At 39.2% G+C, this 22,004-nt stretch overlaps 2 protein-coding genes across 6 annotated transcripts in view; one reads left to right on the top strand and one right to left on the bottom strand.

Annotated features, from left to right (window-relative positions):
- PKNOX2 (PBX/knotted 1 homeobox 2) overlaps window positions 1–22,004 on the top strand; it is a 327,238-nt gene that overhangs the window by 135,433 nt on the left and 169,801 nt on the right. The gene's annotated exons all lie outside the window — the stretch shown is intronic.
- On the bottom strand, window positions 20,326–21,168 carry LOC134577030 (uncharacterized). Its single transcript, XM_063435674.1, has one exon. The coding sequence runs from the start codon at window positions 21,166–21,168 to the stop codon at window positions 20,326–20,328; it is 843 nt and encodes a 280-aa protein (XP_063291744.1).

The raw sequence follows: 22,004 nt of genomic DNA, 5'->3' as shown, positions 1-22,004 counted from the left end.
AGAAGAGGGCCTTGTAAACCCCTAGAAATCTTGCTCCCTCCATTACCTTAAGGACCACCCCCTAGATGTCATATGGAGGGTTATTTACTAAGGAGAGAATGACTCATTTAATGCTGAAATACCCAAACTGGAAAAATTCCTCAATTCAGCTATGCTTCACGTTTAGCTTTATGGACCTTAAATTTTACATTTACCTTGAATTTTAAACGAATCCTACTTACTAAATAAACCTGGTTGAACATCCTTGGTCTGGATCTCCTGGGCCTGAGCCTGTATAGTCTGATTAAAGCTAATAAGAATTCGTATTTGGGATAGGTTCCGATAGGACATTAGCCCATTATGGATGAAATGTTGCTGAGTCCACTGTCGATGGTGGAATAAACTATCTTCTGCAGAGTTTCTTCCTGGACGTTTTTCAGGAACCCACTAATGATAGAGAATTGGCGGCATAATTGCAAGTTTCAGGTCTAAACAGACAAACATAAAATTCTCCAGTTCACGTAGTTTCTGTTATTTAGGAGGAGTATCTGCTATTGACTACTCAATGATTCCACTGTGACTCAAACTGCACCTTCTTTGATGAGATAAGATTTTTTTCCTGTTTTATGAGAAAATGTGAAATGTGGGTTAATGTGTGATGTTTGTGATAATATTTAGTGGATATTTTGGGTTAATGTGTGCTGCTTTGTACATTATCTGGTAGGTTAGTGCATTGGGGATAATGCACGCAGTTTGTGCAAGTGATGTGAATTTCTAGGTTCATGTGCTCAGTTTGTGTACATGGTGGGTATTTTTAGGTTAATGCACACAGTTTGTGTACGTGGTGGGTATTTTTGGGTTAATGCGCACAGTTTGTGTAGGGGTGGGTATTTTTGGGTTAATGTACACAGTTTGTGTACATGGTGGGTGTTTTGGGGTTAATGCACACAGTTTCTGTACATGGTGTTTTTTGGGGGGGTTTAATGAACACAGTTTTTGTTTGTGGTGGGTATTTGTGGGGTTAATGAACACAGTTTCTGTTTGTGGTGTTTTTTGAGGGGGGGTTAATGAACACAGTTTGTGTACGTAATGGGTATTTTTGGGTTGATGCACACAGTTTGTGTATGTGGAGGATATTTGTGAAGTTAATACACTCAGTTTGTATATCCAGGGGACATTTTGCGGTTAATGTGCTCTGTTTGTATACGTGGTAAATATTTTGGGGTTAACGCACTCTGTTTGTGTACGTGGTAGGTATTTTTGTGTTAATGCGCACAGTTTGTATATGTGGTGGATATTTGGGGATTAATGCACTCTGTATACGTGGTGGATATTTTGGGGTTCATTTGCATAGTTTGTATATGCAGGGGATATTCTTATGGTTAATGCGCTCTGTTTGTATACGCAGGGGATATTTGGGGGCTAATGCACTCTGTATACTTGGTGGGTATTTTTGTGTTAATGCGCACAGTTTGTATATGCGGAGGATATTTTTATGATTAATGCGCTTTGTTTGTATATGCAGGGGATATTTTAGAGTTAATTCACTCTTTGTATATCCAGGTGTTATTGTGGGGTTAATGCCCTCTGTTTGTATACGTGGTGGGTATTTTTGTGTTAATGCGCACAGTTTGTATATGAGGAGGATATTTTAGAGTTAATGTGCTCTGTTTGTACATGCGGTGGATATTTTGGGGTTAATGCATGCGGAGGACTCTGGGCTGACAGCTGTGGCCCAGCTGCTGGGTTCCTGCTGAGGAAAGCTGTTAAAAACCTCTCAGGGGTCAATGCTGTGGTATGTCGGTTTCCATAGCAACGAGCCAAAGGGCCACTTTCTCCGAACAATCCCGCTAGTCAGCCTGCAGCTCCAGTTAGCTCAGCTAAAGGGTATGCAGCTTTGGAAGGGGGTGACATGGGGGGACTGTCCTTAAATTAACCCCTTCCGCCACAGAATTATTGTTGGATAATTATAATTTGTAATAACTTTTTTATGGATATATGGTATAATAGCCCTGCTCAAAGAGCTTACAATGAAACAGGTATGAGACAGAACACGCATGTTCAAGTAATGGGTCAGTATAGTGATATCACGTCTGAGCCAAGGTAAAATACATAATACAATAACATCAGATATTATAACTGAACCCCCATATCACACATTATTACTGAACCCCCATAGCAGATATTATTACTGAACCCCCATATCACACATTATTACTAAACCCCCCATAGCAGATATTATTACTGAACCCCAATATCACACATTATCACCGAACCACCATGTCAGATATTATTACTGAACAACAATATCACACATTATTTCTGTACCCCATATATGATATTACTAAACCCCAATATCACACATTATTACTGGGTTCAGTAATGATGTGTAATATTGGGGTTCAGTAATAATACCTCCTATGAGTGTTCAGTAATAATGTGTAATATGGGAGTTTACTAATAATGTGTGATATTGGGGGCTTAGTAATATCTGATATGGAGTTCAGTAATAATGTGTGATATTTGGGTTCAGTAATAATATCTGTTATAGGGATTCAGTAATAGTGTGTGATATGGGGGTTTATTAATAATATATGATATGGGGGTTCAGTAATAATGTGTGACATTTAGGTTCAGTAACAATATCTGAGATGGGGCTTCAGTAACAATATGTGATATGGGGGTTCAGTAATCATACCTGATATTGGGGTTCAGTAATAATATCTATTATAGGGATTCAGTACTAATGTGTGAAATGGGGGTTCATTAATACTGAATCCCCATTTCAGATAGTATTACTGAACCCCAATTTCAGACATTATTACTGAACCCCCATATCAGGTATGATTACTGAACCCACATAGAACACATTGCTACTGAACCTAAATGTCACACATTATTACTAAACCCCCATATCAGATATTATTACTGAACCCCAATATCACATATTACTGAACCCTATATCAGATATTATTACTGAACCCCAATATCACACATTATTACTGAACCCCAATGTCACATATTACTGAACCCTATATCAGATATTATTACTGAACCCCAATATCACACATTATTACTGAACCCCCATATCAGATATTATTACTGAACTCCCATATAAGATATTATTACTGAACCTCATATCACACATTACTAGAGAACCCCCATATGAGATATTATTACTGAACCCCAATAGCAGATATCATTACTGAACCCCCATATCAGATATTATTACTGAACCTCATATCACACATTATTAGAGGACCCCCATATCTGATACTATTACTGAACCCCTGTATCACACAATATTAGAGAACCTCCATATCAGATATTATTACTGAACCCCCAAAACTGATATTATTACTGAACCCCAATATCACACATTATTAATGAATCCCCATATCTGATATTATTACTGAACCCCCTTACCACACATTTTTAGAGAACTCCCATATCTGGTACTATTACTGAACCCAAATATCACGCATCATTACTGAGCCCCCATATCAGATATTATTACTAAACCCCCTTACCACACATTATTAGAGAACCCCCATATATGATACTATTACTGAACCCCCGTATCACACAATATTACTGATACCCCATATCAGATATTATTACTGAACCCCCTTACCACACATTATTAGAGAACCCCCATATATGATACTATTACTGAACCCCCGTATCACACAATATTACTGATACCCCATATCAGATATTATTACTGAACCCCCTTACCACACATTATTAGAGAACCCCCATATATGATACTAGTACTGAACCCCCGTATCACACTATATTACTGATACTCCATATCAGATATTATTACTTAACCCCAATATCACACATCATTACTGAGCCCACATATCAGATATTATTACTGAACCCCCATATCTGATATTATTACTGAACCCCAATATCCCACATTATTAGAGAATACCCATATCTGATATCATTACTAAACCCTCATATCACACATTATTAGAGAACCCCCATATCAGATATTATTACTGAGCCCCAATATCACACATCATTACTGAACCCCCATATCAGATATTGTTACTGAACCCCCATATCACACATTATTAGAGAACCCCCATATCTGATACTATTACTGAACCCCCATATCAGATATTGTTACTGAACCCCCATATCACACATTATTAGAGAACCCCCATATCTGATATTATTACTGAACCCCCATATCACACGTTGATCTCAATTTAATATTTTTGAATAAGCTTTTCAAATTATTTTATATTTTCCCATAAACTGTTAAAAATACTTTCTCAAAATAATAAAATGTCAAAATATATATTAAATGTAAAAATATATCAATACATTTCAAAATAATACAATATTTCTTAAAATATTAAATCATTTGAAAAAGTTTATCCAAAAATATTAAATGAAGTCCATTATCCGAAGAACCCAGTTGAAAATTATTGATTGGATTTGGACTAAATATTTATTGAATTTCAACCGGATTTAATGTCGACATAAACGGGTCGGCTGTTAACAAGAAACCTTCCAAAAAATGTGCTTCACCTTGTTAGTCATTAAAAATGAAAGAAAGAAAAGCCTGTGAGGTTCAATACAAGTAGGACTTGCCATCCATATCTCCCTTGGGTAGGTCGCCAGGGCAGGGGCTTCACCAGGTCCATTAGTCACTAGTAATGTACAGGGTGGTACATTAGTAGTGACTGCTTAGCAATCCCTGACCAGTCGCTAGTCTTATTACAACGTGCAGCCACTAGCGGACATGTGTATAACCCCCCTTTTACTAATGTGGGGGTCATGTTGACCCCCTAGGATATTTTAAACTATTTGTCCACTGTCTATAAGTGCCACCAGCAGCCAAATTAGACTACATTCTTCACCAGCTTTTGGCTTCTGTAATTTTCACAGCTATTTATCAGGGATTGTCCTTAATATATAAGTAGTATTGAAAAATAGTGCCTGACAAGTGCAATGGGAAGTATATGATTTATTTTCAATACTTTTCAAATATCAATAATATTCGACCCGATATTTATTGGCTCCCGATAAGCCTTTAACGGTAAGTATTAAATCTATGTAATCCAAAAAAAAGGCGTATCGGGTACCATTATATCGCAGATACACGTGATTGGCTGATATGTAATCGAGTCCTTATTCCTACCATCATTGGAAACATTAGTTTGAGTTGGTACATTTTGTGATCAGTTAATTATTAATACTTTCCTCCTGCACATCATATTTTATGTCACTTAAAACTTTGTTTCCAGAGAGGGCAATCATTTGGTTCAATGCTGGTTGTACTTTGATGACCTTTCGGGGATAAAACCTGGAAATCGTCTGGAAGACTCGAATGGATGGAGCATCTGCTGAACAATCTGGGACAAACACGCTAACTGTTTGTTTGTCGTCAATTAAATTAGTGTGTGTATTGTGTTTACATAATACAATAAAACAAGTACAATCATTAACATTTGTAATAGAAATCTCTGTCCAAAAGCATAGAAAACAGTATTGTATCCTCACTGGACCCAGCCTGACACACACAGCAGTGATCCCTCCATATCTGTCACTTTGAATTAATTCTAAATTAAGGTATATGTTAGAAGAGTGGTTTTTTTTTAACTTGGATTTTTCATTTAGTTTCAAAATATAAAAAAAATATAAAAATAAATTGAAACACAAATATTTACATACTAAAATAATGGGTGTCAATCAAGGTACAAATAATAATTTAATATGATTAAATAGTCCTATGTTATAGGTGATTAACGTTTGTAATGCGCACCCATAAAATGCGCCACAGAAATAGTTGGCATGTTTCTTGAGAATTTATAGTACAGTCATGACAAAATTGCCACCAATACGTGACTTAACTGTATGCGTCACTGACCGTAAATGTTCCGTGCGTGTTTCCTGTGCAGCCATGCTTACAATCTGTGTTATCTTTAGTAAATCTCGCCATAGATGTGTATAAAGGTAGAGTATTCATTCTTGATGCCAAGCTTGAACACTCTCTCCTACCTCGCTGGGATTGTGCTGAATATCTTTCAAAATAGAAGTTGAAGAATTTCATCGAATTGTGTCAGACGTACAATGCCAAATAGAGTGACTAGTGTCACGGGTAGAGAATTACCCCGGTTTATTGCATCGCTCAGCCTTTAGATCTTACAATTCATTGTCTGCTGACTGTTGGTGACAGATAAATAGAGTGAATTGTGTCACGGGTAAAGATACAATTCTCACATGGAGAATCTGGCCTTTCTCTGGCGTTAAATAGGTTGAGAGAAATCTCAGCGTCACCAGTGTGCGAAATCTTAAATATTACTTAGGGCCTGAGTCAACAGAGTGATCTGAGAAAAAAGGATTTCTGAAATGTCACAGCGGGATATTAACCCTTCATTCACTGCAGGAGAGAGCATGGCTTTCAGCTATTCAGTGTCATGTGCAACATCGTGTGCTCACTGACTCTGTAGAACTCTCTCTCTCTCTCTCTCTCTCTCTCTCTCTCTCTCTATATATATATATATATATATATATATATACATATAATTATTTCTCCCCCTCTTTCTTCATCTCTGTATATATACATATCTCACCTTCTCTGTCTATCTGTCTCTCTGTCTGCCTATGTGTCACCGTCTGTCTCTCTCTCTCCCTCTCTGTCTGTCTGTCTCTCTGTCTCTTTCTATATATTTAATCGACAATGCCAATAAAGTGTGGGCACTCACAGGTCTTGTTTGTAGAGAAATATCACCAACAAACCGGCACGACGACGTTTCATCCTCATTAGATCCTTTCTCAAGACTAAAGGCCACTTGGCAGAATACAGTATATATAATCCAGGCCATTAAACAATAAATTAATGCAGGTAGGTTCACCTTCACTGGTAAATCAATGTCTGGTTCTGTTACCCTGGCGTCTGGCGGGCACAGAGGTAGAGTAAGTAAAATTATTTATTAATTTGGGGAAATTATTTTAAATATATTTATCTCTACAATTCTAAACAGGGTGACCCTGGTGTACGTTCCCACAGTTAGGCTGTTTATTTGTTACCCCCAAATCAGTCCTAATTAACAATATATTAACTATCAGGAATCTACAAAATCCAGAGGAAATGACTGAATTCCGGCCTAATTTGCCACAATTAGCTTTAGCATTGGCCTCAATTAGCTTTTTTACCAATTTTGTAACATTCAGTAAACCACCATTATCCGCCTCCGAACCGAGGGTGAATGAATGCATCCGGCACAATGCACGTTCCGAAATTATTGCTGTCCTGCTATTTGCAAGTGAATCAATAGTTTGAAGACAGTGCTAGCAGCCAGTGGGAATATTGTTAAAAAAAAATCTTTGATGGTGCAAGCTTTAGCATTGCTACCCAGTTGCTAGAAATTATCCCATCCTGCGACATAAGGAGGAGGAGATGTAGTGGGGGCTAATATTCATGGGCAGGTAACTCCCTAAATTTGTAGCCAGAGGTGGGTTTGCCAGACTAGCTGTTTAGCAGTTAGCTCCCTTATTTGGTAATTGGTATCATTATGGTAATCTCACATTACGATAGCAAATTAAAAAAATTATCTACTAATCTGCTGTTAACCAAAAATGAAAAAAAAAAAATACTTTTGTTATTGTTGCTCTTTCAGCAGTTGAGCAGATAACTCCCTAAATTGGTACTTTGTAACGTTGTGACTCCAACCTTCATTCATTCCACACGGGATATTATAGGATACCGAATTTCGGAAATGAATCAAATTTGGTTTGTCTGAATCAATATTTTTCTGAATTTCTCATAAACTAAAATTAGAAAATTAATTAATCGAAACAAGTCAAAATAAATATTTCACCTGTGCACACGCCATATAAATATGATTTTATCATTTTATCAGTTAGCTGTTTCCATGGAGTCTGGGTTTGAACGAGGACATAATTCTTGGAGATACAGGTACTTTTCATTCTAAATCTTTTTAGCACCTTTCATAGAGTGAGTACGGAGTTTTAACATGTAATCAAGGATTCCTTTTCCTATGTGCTTGCTGAATATCTTGAAACTGCTTACCCCGTTTAAAAAACATGTCAAGCCTCCATAACGAAGACCATGCGCCCCATGTCCTTAGCGTGGTCCGTGTCGCGCTCTACCTGTTATTGCTAAACAATAAGACACTACATTTCCTTACAGGATGTTATCACTGAGATTGTTAAACAATAAGTAGGTCCAGGGTTTGCGTACACATCAATTTATTATTTAAGAAAATATAAATATATATTTTTAGAGGAGTACCTTTCCCTGCTCTGGACATTTGAACTTGCTAGCTCTCTTTATACCGAATCCTTGGAATACTTTTTGGGAAGTGTATTTTCTTAATGTTTAAAGTAATTCCACCCGTCATAAGAATTGATTCAGCGCAGCAGTGTCGGCCTGTGAGTATGTTATCCCAGTGATGAAACTGTCCTCGTATTACAAGATTAGAGACATCCATTAAGGACATCCCCGTGTCAACAATTTTATTTTTGGCTCAGAACTCGCTGCTTATTGGACGAAGTGCCTGACAGCTCAGAAAGCAGACGCCTGGCGCTCAGAAAGCCGAGCTCTTCCAGGGCATTAAGATGCAGGTGACAATAGCTGAATGAAATTTTCCAAATGAGCACTTTTTGACATGTTTTTACTAGTATCTCTGTGCATCAATATAACTGACCTTTCTTCGTACATTAAATGTAAGCGCTGCTGCTGAAGATAGCGCCAAGATAAAGCACTGTCCATTTCGCCGATTTGCCTCCCTCAAAATAGAACATTGTTAACAAGCTAATTTCTATTTATTGATTATTCCGATGCTGCACTTGTCGCAGCTCTAACCGAACTTGTCAATATGTAGCATAAAAAACCCTCGCAAATCGTGCTTAACCACTTCAGCACCAAGAACCGTGCTCTGATTACAGATTCGTTCTGCTGCCCCATGCAATTTGCTCCACTTTGAAAGGTTTTGCAGTAATCTTTGATTAGTGACTCATAGATCGTTATTATTGGTGATTAAGTAGTTAATTGCCTCGGACGTAATATCTCATGATTTTAATAAGATAAATCCTGGCACAACTGGATGTGACAACCTCTTTCTAAGTCTGGGATCTATAGTTTATATCCTTTATTGGACGGGAAGGCATTGTGCACTGTGAGAGTATTGAATGACTGCAGAACGGCGAGCTCCGAGGAAGACGTTATAAAATATTCCAAATCCTAAACAATACTATTCAATGAGCCATGTCTGTGCGTCAAGTGTTTACCTATTGACATACTCACGTGGGATCCCACCACTACTGAACGCAACACTCGGCAGGAACCAGTAAAAACAGGATCAGAAAATTAAAATAACCTCGTGGCCTCGATTCAACATGAGATTAGCAGAGACTTTCAGATCCTCATTGCCGACAGTCTAAAAGTGCAACCTAAAGTATCAACCAGAATCCAGCAGGAAGCCGGATTGCAGTCAGTGAGCAGAATATTGCGACAATGGCTGCTCAAGGCCCGCTGACGGAAAAACGCAGGAATTCCTGGATCAATACTTTTATAGACACGTTTAAGGCTTTTCTAAATGTCTTCTTGTACGTTTTTCTTAAATCACTGTAGTTTCTTAAAACGAGCAAAGCATTGTGGGTGTCATGGATGCTGGTCTTTCAGTCTTAAATCTTGCGAACGCTTGGCGGCAGTTGTGCTCACTGTTTGCTGGGAACTAAATGAAGCAGAGCTGTTAGCTGTAGGTTTTACATAAGCAGAACTTGTGTAGAAAGCCATCCCGGTAACATCAACAGCGCGTCTGAAAGCGTTACTTTGCGGTTAACTCTCACTTATGGCCTTACACCTGGCAGAGATTTCACATTGATCTCCGTCTGCACCTACTTTACTGATATATTGTTTTTGCCTCCCTCCGAGGACTTGTGACTAATAAACCGTAAAAGCACCAGAGGTGTTGGTATGGAAAGACTGCGCGTTTTCCTGTTGAAGAGGTGTTGGCAGGGATTGCAGTCATATAATACCTAACCTCAGCTGCTATCTGCCGAGGAGAGAGTCTGGCTTAATCCAGAGATGGGACAAGAGAGGAGTTACTATAAAGGTTTATACAGCAGTCTGCGTCACTGGCCATCCCAGATTCCTCCGGCTGCAGCCGAAATAAAACCTTAAAGCTTGCGTGTCCTGCCGATTGCACAAAGAATAAAAAGTAAAATTCTGATAGTTGGGTAAAACATAAAAAAAAAAAATGAAAAAGAGAGAATTTCTAGTAAATTATTTGGAAGTTAAGAATTCAAACTGAGCTCCTGTGTTGAGAAATCACGATGGCAATTAATCAGTGCGCGGTGTGAATTACAACTTCATGGAAGAATAAGTCACACTATACAAAGCATGAAAATGTTAATGGGCAAATAAAAAAAACAACAACAACAAAAAACCTGAGGACTGGATTTTAAGCATAATTGAAATACTCCTGGTTAACGTTCTGCGTGATTCAGTGTTTCTTTGCAAAGTTCAGTCGGTTTCACAAAGAAAATGTTCTGAGGTCTTGAAACATTAGGAAACTTTTTCCCAGAGACAATGTTTCCTCCCCCCGTCACATAAAGAAACTTGTTATATTTATTGTTAATGTAACATCTCTGATTCCAAGAACCTCAGAACAAATGGGCAACATTCTTCAACAATTCTCAGATATCTTAATTACTCTTAGTGAATTGGCATTTATTGGCTGCGATTGGGGCAGATTAGAGGAATGTTACAGTAATCAGTTTTAAAAATAACGAGGGAATGGTTAATTATAATGGCTGCTCCTTGAATAGAAGTAATTAATGAATTCATGCCACTATGTCTCATTAACGAGGCTGTGTGCCTTATTTCATAGTTTATCACAGACTGGGCACACTTGTCTCTTTTCGGGGCACAAAGTGCTTATTGTCCCACATTCTGCCCAACAAAGTTATTAATGGGGATTTTATTTGAACCCTAAACTCAGAGGTTTCAGAAGTATGTTTAATGTATTTAAAACAACATAGAAAAAAACAAGAAGGGAAAACTGTGTAATATGTCACCAAAAAGTGGATAATAAATATATATACAACCTGCATATAATAAAACAAAAATCACAAGGTATCTGGAAAAAGTAAAATATATATATAGTGCAGTATGATCAGCACAGAGGTGTGTGTGGGAGGGCAGGGGGGAGAGAGGGTGGTAGAGAACTCATTGAATGGATGAAATATCAGGCATATCTCCCTCTCAGATGGGGTGAGGAAATGTCGACAAAAGGTCTTCAAGGAGAATCTTGATCATTCGGAATGGCAAAAATAGAGAGAATATATAGACAATATTGAACTTACAAGATTTTGTAATGAGAAAATGAGAAATGAGAAAAGAGCCTATCTCCAAAACCAGCGTGGTGTCCAGACTTCGGCAAAAGCAGCAATAAGCTCCAGACGTAAAAATGCAGATAGGCAAATAAAATAAAATAAAAATACAAAACACAATAAAATGATAAGTCTTACGCGTTTCGCTTCTCTTAAAGTAGCTCTTTAATGTGAATATCCAATATATCCTTAGACAAGCAAGATTAGTCAGAGCCTCTAGAGAACATGACCCATTACCAAATGACAACTGGAAGCTCACTAACAGCAAGGAATGTGCTATCGTGTTCTTAGAGACTACGACACAATGCCACCCCAGTAGGCAGACCTTACCGTGACAATCATGGTGGTGATTCAGGCATAATAATGCTTTACTGGCGCATTGCTCACCAAATGACGTCAGAATTGGAACCCATTATGTAACGTCCTGCTTCCTAAATGATGTGTGGTGTCACCGATGTAGAGAAAGAGCGCTAGCGGGTAACCTTACAGGTACTAAGTATATTCCAAAGACATCTTTTAAGAGTTGCAGAAGCCGAATATATTATTCCCGAATAAATCATTTTATATTGTGATTATCTGACTTTCTCTGCAGTCAGTAATCCTGGAACTCTTTTAAAGGCAGTTAAAATTAACATGTTGGTGTGAATTCACCTGTAAACCTGCCAACACGGCTCCTAAATTAACAACATTTCTATAAAACGCAGTATTTTCTTTTTCTTTATTGGTTGATTCCAACAATACCGTTGTCATAGAAACAGCCTGTTCTGGAAAAGGTCCCCAGCATGCAGTGTCTTTTAGGAACAATTCTCGGAGATTAGAAGATTAGCTAATATTTTTTACGCAGTGAGAGAGGAAATATTAACGGAGAAAACTTTAAGCTCCTCCTGAAAGTGAAATGATGAGGGGTGAGGGGAGAAATGTGTAATCAACGATCCCCACGTTGTGTCGGTATGTGGTCCTCTGAAGTGTGAAGCCATATCTATCCCCTCTGTGCTTTTCGATGACTTTAATTAAACCACAGTTAGGGCTGAGAAATACGCTGAGAATAGATAATTGAATAATGTTGCAGAGTACGCGATCTGACAGCTAACAGGTCCATTGGAGCAATACGTTCATCGATGGTGGGAGAGTGGGGTCCAGATAGAGCCACAAGTAGAAACCTCCAAAACATTGACTGATAAACAATACACAGCACAAATCTGTCAATTATTCTCTTTGAGAGTCCCTCACTTCCACCGTGACGAGGGTATAAAACTGTGGATTTCTCTTAAAATTGGCCTTTTTATTAAATAATTCTGCAGGGAAACTCCCGGTGATCCAATAACACGAATTATTGTAAAACTGCAGTATTTTTTATGTACAAAATATTTATTTTCATTATTTATATTATTATTTTCTTATTTATCACTCTTATCTTTATTATTATTTATTTGGAGGAAGTACAGAAAAATTGATTTTCGGTGTATATTTATAGATAGAGCAGCTATCTATAAATATACACCGAAAATCAATTTTTCTGTACTTCCTCCAAATAAATAATAATAAAGATAAGAGTGATAAATAAGAAAATAATAATATAAATAATGAAAATAAATATTTTGTGTCTGATATACCTGAGGGGCTTGAAACAACCATAAACAAGGGACGCCATTGTGCGCAGATTATTGTTCGTATTATAAGTGCATGCGCAATGACAGCAATATACAACCCTAAGAGAATACATCGGAAAACTAGCCATGCCTGTCTGTCAATCACAGCATTAAACAATGTCTGTCAACAAAGTCACAAATAACTCAACTAGCTCTTCATGAGCAAAGAGAGATGGAAAGAGAAACCAGTTCGAGGGCTGGGATTGGCATAGTCTGCCTGTGCCCACAAGGCCAATACTGGATCTCTGAGATCACTAAAGAAACACTCTGACAGTAAAAATAAATACATTATAACTTTCAAGGTTTCATTATTTGGTGTATTGTAAAATAAATAAATTAAATATAATAAAAAAAAAAAAAAGAAAACTTTCCTGTAATCCAGCACCAAGATAGTTTCTGTTCTTCACTTACCCATGGTGAGGTCATCAATCGTGATGATATCAGGTCCAGTCCGGAGAAGCATTTGGACCTACTGGACATACACGTTGATCATCTGAATCCGCCATTAAAGGAACGCTATAGTCACCAAAATAACTTTAGCTTAATGAAGCAGTTTTGGTGTATAGATCATGACCCTGCAGTCTCACTGCTCAATTCTCTGCCATTTCGGGGTTAAATCACTTTGTTTATGCAGCCCTAACCACACCTCCCCTGGGTATGACTGACACAGCCTTCCTAAACACTTCCTGTAAAGAGTCATGTTTAACGTATCTCTTGATCTGTTAGTTGCCTAAAAGCAGCCTCCTGGGTGTGAAAGTAATGTTCAATCAACACACCTGCAGATTAGAAATCCTAAAGTGAACACACTGTGCTGTAAAATTGGATTGAAAATGAAACAATTTTTGGGGGTATTTTTTTCTGAATTACAGCCAGGGAGGTGTAGCTAGGGCATCATAAACATAAACAGAAGTGATTTAACTTCTAAATGGTAGTGAAGAGTGCAGAGGCATGATCTATACAACAAAATTGCTTCATTAAGATAAAGTTGGTTTTAGTGCTTAGAGAATACCTTTAAGCTGAAGTGCTTTTGATGTTTAGAGTGATAAAATATGAATACAAAAAGAGAAGTCCTGTGCTTAGTCCCATGACTGCTGGGCCAGCAGCAAGGACTACAATACACATCAGCCCCAATATATAGTAAAAACCAAAGAAAAGAAAATGTTACCTGCGCTTTCTCCTTAATCCCTATGTATATTTAGACAATCATTTAGTTGCTCCAATGGCCATTGGAGGGAATGCCCGCCTGCCAACGTCAAGGCAGACCCACCTAAGCGGGTCCTAACACTGACCCTTCAGCCTGCTTCCTTGAGCTTCTGGCAAAGATATCTCTAATGAGACAGAAAGGGGTATTTTTTATATACACCCCTATACATATATTGGAGCAACTAAATTACCTCCATTTGTCTAAATATACATAGGGATTAAGGAGAAAGCGCAGGTAACATTTTCTGATAAAATATGAAGCTTGTGATTTACTATTCCACAGACCTTCTCATCACACTTGATGTCCATGGCCGTCCGTCGAGTAGTAAGATCTGTCCTTGAATATTGAAACTGGGGCTTAGTAGGCAAGCAGAGGCCAGCTCACCATTCATATGTTCATATGTGCAGAAAGATTAAGATTTACTGTGTTTTAAATCTTTCAAAAATCAAACTAAGTTTATTTTTTAGCTCATTTCTTTCTACGACTTTTATGTTTATGTCTGTGAAGGATTCCCCAGTAACCATTCGGTTATTTGTCCTCCCTGCTATTTAATTCCCTTGTTGATTCGTTTTATTTTGCATGTTCGGTAAATCATTTGTTTTACTGAACGGAGACCACCCTGGGTACTAATTAGAACGTGGAACACTGTGTAACTATACGAAAACCGCAGATTGAATGCTCCTAGGTGGCCGCCATTTCGTGCATATGAACGCACGTGTTGAGAACAATGGACGGTGGCCATCTTGGCTCCCGAACCCGGCCAGTGGGACTTGGTCGTCAAGTGCTTGGAACTGTTTTCGGCATGGCACACGCACGAACACCCGGTCTCTATGGAAGTCCCATACGTACTACTTCCCCATATGGTAGACAAACGGCGTTCGGGAGTTTCAAACAGACGAACAAGAGGAGCATTCTACACGAATTATCTTTACTCTATCTATGGCGGTTTTCATATAAATCCACGTGAAAGGAGACCGGCTCTTGCTGCCAATTCTATGGAACTCTTTGTCGGATACAACAGGTGGCAGGTCGGTCAAACTTCCACACGGTGCCGTTCGAAAAGTACCAAACGGATTTGCTTGAATTTTTTTAAATGTCACTCCAATCAAACTCAGCTACCCAGGGATATGGGTGGGGTTTTAATGTGCAAAAAGTATATTTCTGAAAAATTTGAAATTGTTAACTTTTTCTGGCCAGCAGATAATTGAGTTTAGTATGTTTCCAAAACTCAATTATCTCGCTTGCTCAGAGGAGGAGTTTGAATTGCTTCCATTAAATCAGTCTTGTTCCAGCATTAAGCTTTGGCTCATGTGTGGATTATTATGCAATACCAGCGATATTTTACCCTGTGGATTACTGGCGATATTGTTTTATGGGAATAAGGGAATGACAGACAGTAATACATATTCAGACCGTCACAATGTCCTACTGGTGGTGTCTGGTTGATACATCATAAAGAGATCCCAGAATTCATGGCTTCTTTCTGGATGTCCGTTCTTTCTTTCTCCCATATTTTTCCCATAATGGACTCAATGTTTGATATGGTAATCCACTCAAATCCAGCTCGAGAGGAGAGTTTAAATCACCACTCTTTCGGCATGATATCACAGAGTTCACAGAAAGCCTGGCGTTGGCTCCAACACCGAGACATTTCTATTTTTTAGGTTTATTTAATTGTATTACCTTCCTTTGGGTAGGATTTATGACAATTTGAAAATTGTCGTTCAGTAATATGTTTGAATAATAGATGATCCAACATGCGATACACAGCAGTACACAACCCTCCATGTTTAAAGCTCCTGAGACAACAAAGAGTTAACAGTTTGGGAGGTTGTGAAACAGGCTGGTGTCAGCGTTCCCTAAATCCGAGGTAGCCATGAATCGAGAGATGTGTGTTTCTATGGTGTAATTTCACATTAATAATCAGATAGAAACTATTGTCACAGCTAGTCCTCTATTTGTCACCTCATTTATTATCCTGGAGGTGTCTGTTAACACGCACCCCAACTGATACATGGATTAACCGTGTGATGCGCTTAACTCCTTCCTGACCAGAGAGCCTATACTGACATAGAGAGAAATTCCTTCTGATCTTCAGGGCAATCACGCCTATAACATTATTACTATTACATTTATTATAGGCACAGAATTGTAAAGATATTCTAATTAGCTCTATTCGTTCTATGTTGCTGTATTACACAGCACTGAACAGTGTGTTTGAGATAAATACAAATAATGTAACACTGAGATTACACTGGTATAACAACTACAGCGGCAATGTACAAAGAGACTGCTGACAGTATGAAGGTACGCACACACTGACATAACCGTTACAGCGGCAATGTACAGCGAGACTGCTGACAGTATTAAGGTACGCACACACTGACATAACAGCTACAGCGGCAATGTACAGCGAGACTGCTGACAGTATTAATGTACGCACACACTGACATAACCGTTTCAGCGGCAATGTACAGCGAGACTGCTGACAGTATTAAGGTACGCACACACTGACATAACAGCTACAGCGGCAATGTACAGCGAGACTGCTGACAGTATTAATGTACGCACACACTGACATAACCGTTTCAGCGGCAATGTACAGCGAGACTGCTGACAGTATTAATGTACGCACACACTGACATAACAGCTACAGCGGCAATGTACAGCGAGACTGCTGGCAGTATTAATGTACGCACACACTGACATAACCGTTACAGCGGCAACGTACAGAGAGACTGCTGGCAGTGTTTATGTACGCACACACTGACATAACAGCTATAGCGGCAATGTACAACGAGACTGCTGGCAGTGTTTATGTACGCACACACTGACATAACAGCTATAGCGGCAATGTACAGCGAGACTGCTGGCAGTATTAATGTACGCACACACTGACATAACCGTTACAGCGGCAAAGTACAGAGAGACTGCTGACAGTGTTTATGTACGCACACACTGACATAACCGTTACAGCGGCAATGTACAGAGAGACTGCTGACAGTATTAATGTATGCACACACTGACATAACAGCTACAGCGGCAATGTACAGAGAGACTGCTGACAGTATTAATGTACGCACTCACTGACATAACAGCTACAGCGGCAATGTACAGAGAGACTGCTGACAGTATTAATGTATGCACACACTGACATAACAGCTACAGCGGCAATGTACAGAGAGACTGCTGACAGTATTAATGTACGCACACACTGACATAACCGTTACAGCGGCAAAGTACAGAGAGACTGCTGGCAGTGTTTATGTACGCACACACTGACATAACAGCTACAGCGGCAATGTACAGTGAGACTGCTGACAGTATTAATGTAAGCACACACTGACATAACAGCTACAGCGGCAATGTACAGAGAGACTGCTGACAGTATTAATGTACACACTCACTGACATAACAGCTACAGCGGCAATGTACAGCGAGACTGCTGACAGTGTTTATGTATGCACACACTGACATAACAGCTACAGCGGCAATGTACAGAGAGACTGCTGGCAGTGTTAATGTACGCACACACTGACATAACAGCTACAGCGGCAATGTACAGAGAGACTGCTGACAGTGTTTATGTACGCACACACTGACATAACAGCTACAGCGGCAATGTACAGAGAGACTGCTGGCAGTGTTTATGTACGCACACACTGACATAACAGCTACAGCGGCAACGTACAGAGAGACTGCTGACAATATTAATGTACACACTCACTGACATAACAGCTACAGCGGCAATGTACAGCGAGACTGCTGACAGTGTTTATGTATGCACACACTGACATAACAGCTACAGCGGCAATGTACAGAGAGACTGCTGACAGTGTTTATGTACGCACACACTGACATAACAGCTACAGCGGCAATGTACAGAGAGACTGCTGACAGTATTAATGTACGCACACACTGACATAACAGCTACAGCGGCAATGTACAGAGAGACCTCTGACAGTATTAATGTACGCACACACTGACATAACAGCTACGTCGGCAATGTACAGAGAGACTGCTGACAGTATTAATGTACGCACTCACTGACATAACAGCTACAGCGGCAATGTACAGAGAGACCTCTGACAGTATTAATGTACGCACACACTGACATAACAGCTACGTCGGCAATGTACAGAGAGACTGCTGACAGTATTAATGTATGCACACACTGACATAACAGCTATAGCGGCAACGTACATAGAGACTGCTGAAACCCTGACAGTATTAATGTACACACATGGCATACACACACTGACATAACAGCTACAGCGGCAATGTACAGAGAGACACAGCTGACAGTATTAATGTACGCACACGGCGTGCAGAAACACACTGACATAACAGCTACAGCAGCAATGTACAGAGAGACACAGCTGACAGTATTAATGTACGCACACGGCGTGCAGAAACACACACATAATGTAACACTGAGATTACACTGGTATCACAACTACAGCGGCAATGTACAAAGAGACTGCTGACAGTATTAAGGTACGCACACACTGACATAACAGCTACAGCGGCAATGTACAGCGAGACTGCTGACAGTATTTATGTACGCACACACTGACATAACAACTATAGCGGCAACGTACATAGAGACTGCTGACACCCTGACAGTATTAATGTACACACATGGCATACACACACTGACATAACAGCTACAGCAACAACGTACAGAGAGACACAGCTGACAGTATTAATGTATGCACACGGCGTGCAAAAACACACACTGACATAACAGCTACAGCGGCAACGTACAGAGAGACTGCTGACAGTATTAATGTACACACACGGCGTGCAGAAACACACACTGACATAACAGCTACAGCGACAATGCACAGAGAGACTGCTGACAGTATTACTGTACACAGACGGCGTGCAGAAACACACTGCCATAACAGCTACAGCGGCAACGTACAGAGAGACTGCTGACAGTATTAATGTACGCACACAGCGTGCAGAAACACACACTGACATAACAGCTACAGCGGCAATGTACAGAGAGACTACACTAGCATTGCAATAAGAAAAGGAATGAAAGGCTAAACAATGATGTGATTAAATGGGGTGTAAGCGGGGAGTTTATTTGTAACGCTTGAAGATAAGATTTCAATCAACACTGTTCAATGTGCTAAAAGGTAAATGATATTGAATGTTTATCGAACATTACTTTAATAGAATTCTAAAATGAAAATAGTAAAAATACTCCATTTCTGAATTCCTATTCTTTATAGCTAAATATATATATATATATTCAATAATGCAATATGTAAATACAACAATGTTTCATAATCGATAATAATAATAAAAACCAGGCTTCGTTAGTTACTGATTTCAGTTCAATAAAGTTTGTAACCTGTGCCTAGAATAAACCATACATTATATCTGTGGGAGGGAAATCGTATATTGTATCTATAGGAGGGGAATCGTATATTGTATCAGTGGGAGAGGAATCGTACATTGTATAAATGGGAGGGAAATCGTATATTGTATCTATAGGAGGGGAATCGTATATTGTATCAGTGGGAGAGGAATCGTACACTGTATCAATGGGAGGGAAATCGTATATTGTATCAATAGGAGGGGAATCGTACATTACATCAATGAGAGAGGAATCGTACATTGTATCAATAGGAAGGGAATCGTACATTGTATCAATAGGAGGGGAATCGTCTGTTATATCAATAGGAGGGAAATCGTATATTGTATCAATAGGAGGGGAATCGTACATTGTATCAGTGGAGGGAAATCGTATATTGTATCAATAGGAGGGGAATCGTACTTTATATCAATGGGAGGGGAATCGAACATTATATCAGTGGGAGGCACATTGTATATTGTATCAATAGGAGGGGAATCGTATATTGTATCAGTGGGAGAGGAATCGTACATTATATCAATGGGAGGGGAATCATACATTGTATCAATGGGAGGGGAATCGTACATTGTATCAGTGGGAGGGGAATCGTACATTGTATCAATAGGACGGGAATCTTACATTATATCAATGGGAGGGGAATCGTACATTTTATCAGTGGGAGGGGAATCGTACATTATATCAATGGGAGGGGAATCGTACATTGTATCAATAGGACGGGAATCTTACATTATATCAATGGGAGGGGAATCATACATTGTATCAATAGGAGGGGAATCGTACATTGTATCAATAGGACGGGAGTCGTATATTGTATCAATAGGACGGGAATCGTACATTATATCAATGGGAGGGGAATCATACATTGTATCAATGGGAGGGGAATCGTACATTGTATCAGTGGGAGGGGAATCGTACATTATATCAATGGGAGGGGAATCGTACATTGTATCAATAGGACGGGAGTCGTACATTGTATCAATGGGAGGGGAATCGTACATTATATCAGTGGGAGGGGAATCGTACATTATATCAATGGGAGGGGAATCGTACATTGTATCAATAGGACGGGAGTCGTACATTGTATCAATGGGAGGGGAATCGTACATTATATCAATGGGAGGGGAATCATACATTGTATCAATGGGAGGGGAATCGTACATTGTATCAGTGGGAGGGGAATCGTACATTATATCAATGGGAGGGGAATCGTACATTGTATCAATAGGACGGGAGTCGTACATTGTATCAATGGGAGGGGAATCATACATTATATCAATGGGAGGGGAATCATACATTGTATCAATGGGAGGGGAATCGTACATTGTATCAGTGGGAGGGGAATCGTACATTATATCAATGGGAGGGGAATCGTACATTGTATCAATAGGACGGGAGTCGTACATTGTATCAATGGGAGGGAAATCATACATTATATCAATGGGAGGGGAATCATACATTGTATCAATGGGAGGGGAATCGTACATTGTATCAGTGGGAGGGGAATCGTACATTATATCAATGGGAGGGGAATCGTACATTGTATCAATAGGACGGGAGTCGTACATTGTATCAATGGGAGGGGAATCGTACAATGTATCAATAGGAGGGGAATCGTACATTATATCAATGGGAGGGGAATCATATATTATATCAGTGGGAGGGGAATCGTACATTGTATCAATGGGAGAGGAATCATATATTGTATAATTGGAAGGGAAAGTATAAATTTTATCAGTGGGAGGGGAATCGTACTTTGAATCAGTGGGAGGGGAATCGTACATTGTATCATTGGGAGGGACATCGTATATTGTATCAATGGGAGGGGAATCGTACATTGTATCAATGAGAGGGGAATCGTACATTGTATTAGTGGGAGGGAAATCATACATGTATTAGTGAAAGGGGAATCGTACATTGTATTAGTAGGACGGGAATCGTACATTGTATTAGTAGGACGGGAATCGTACATTGTATAAGTGGGAGGGGAATAGTCTGGCGTTGGCCTCCTTTTATAGTCCAGCGTTGGCCTCCTTTAATAGTCCAGTATTGGCCTCATTTTAAAGTCCAGGACAAGTGGACAAAACCAAAGTTACTGTCTATCCATCTATACTACAAATGTACAAAGAATTGGCTAAAAAAAAACTAATGTAAGTTGAAAAATAAATAAATCCAAATTTCATTAAAGTGCCTTATTGCATGAAATGTCTGTCAACATGGCTTCCCTTAAAACAATAAATACATGTTAAATGATTTATTAAAGGACGAGGGGAGAATCAGCTGTGGCGAGGAAGGCCTGAGAGATGAAAATGAGGTGTAAATAAAGGACACATGAAGGTCAGGGGAGGCCAAGTCTCATTGAAGTGCGTCAGGCAGAGAGTTGAAAGCGGGATTTAGCTGGGCG

Source organism: Pelobates fuscus, chromosome 11, assembly GCF_036172605.1.
Source record: "Pelobates fuscus isolate aPelFus1 chromosome 11, aPelFus1.pri, whole genome shotgun sequence".
NCBI lineage: Eukaryota > Metazoa > Chordata > Amphibia > Anura > Pelobatidae > Pelobates > Pelobates fuscus.
The sequence above is the reverse complement of the archived record's forward strand: the minus strand, read 5'-3'. Positions and strand labels throughout refer to the sequence as shown.

What these genes read in the sequence shown, in the direction of transcription:
- LOC134577030 (XM_063435674.1), bottom strand. Translation starts at nt 21,168, where the DNA reads ATGTACGACTCCCGTCCTATTGATACAATGTACGATTCCCCTCCCATT.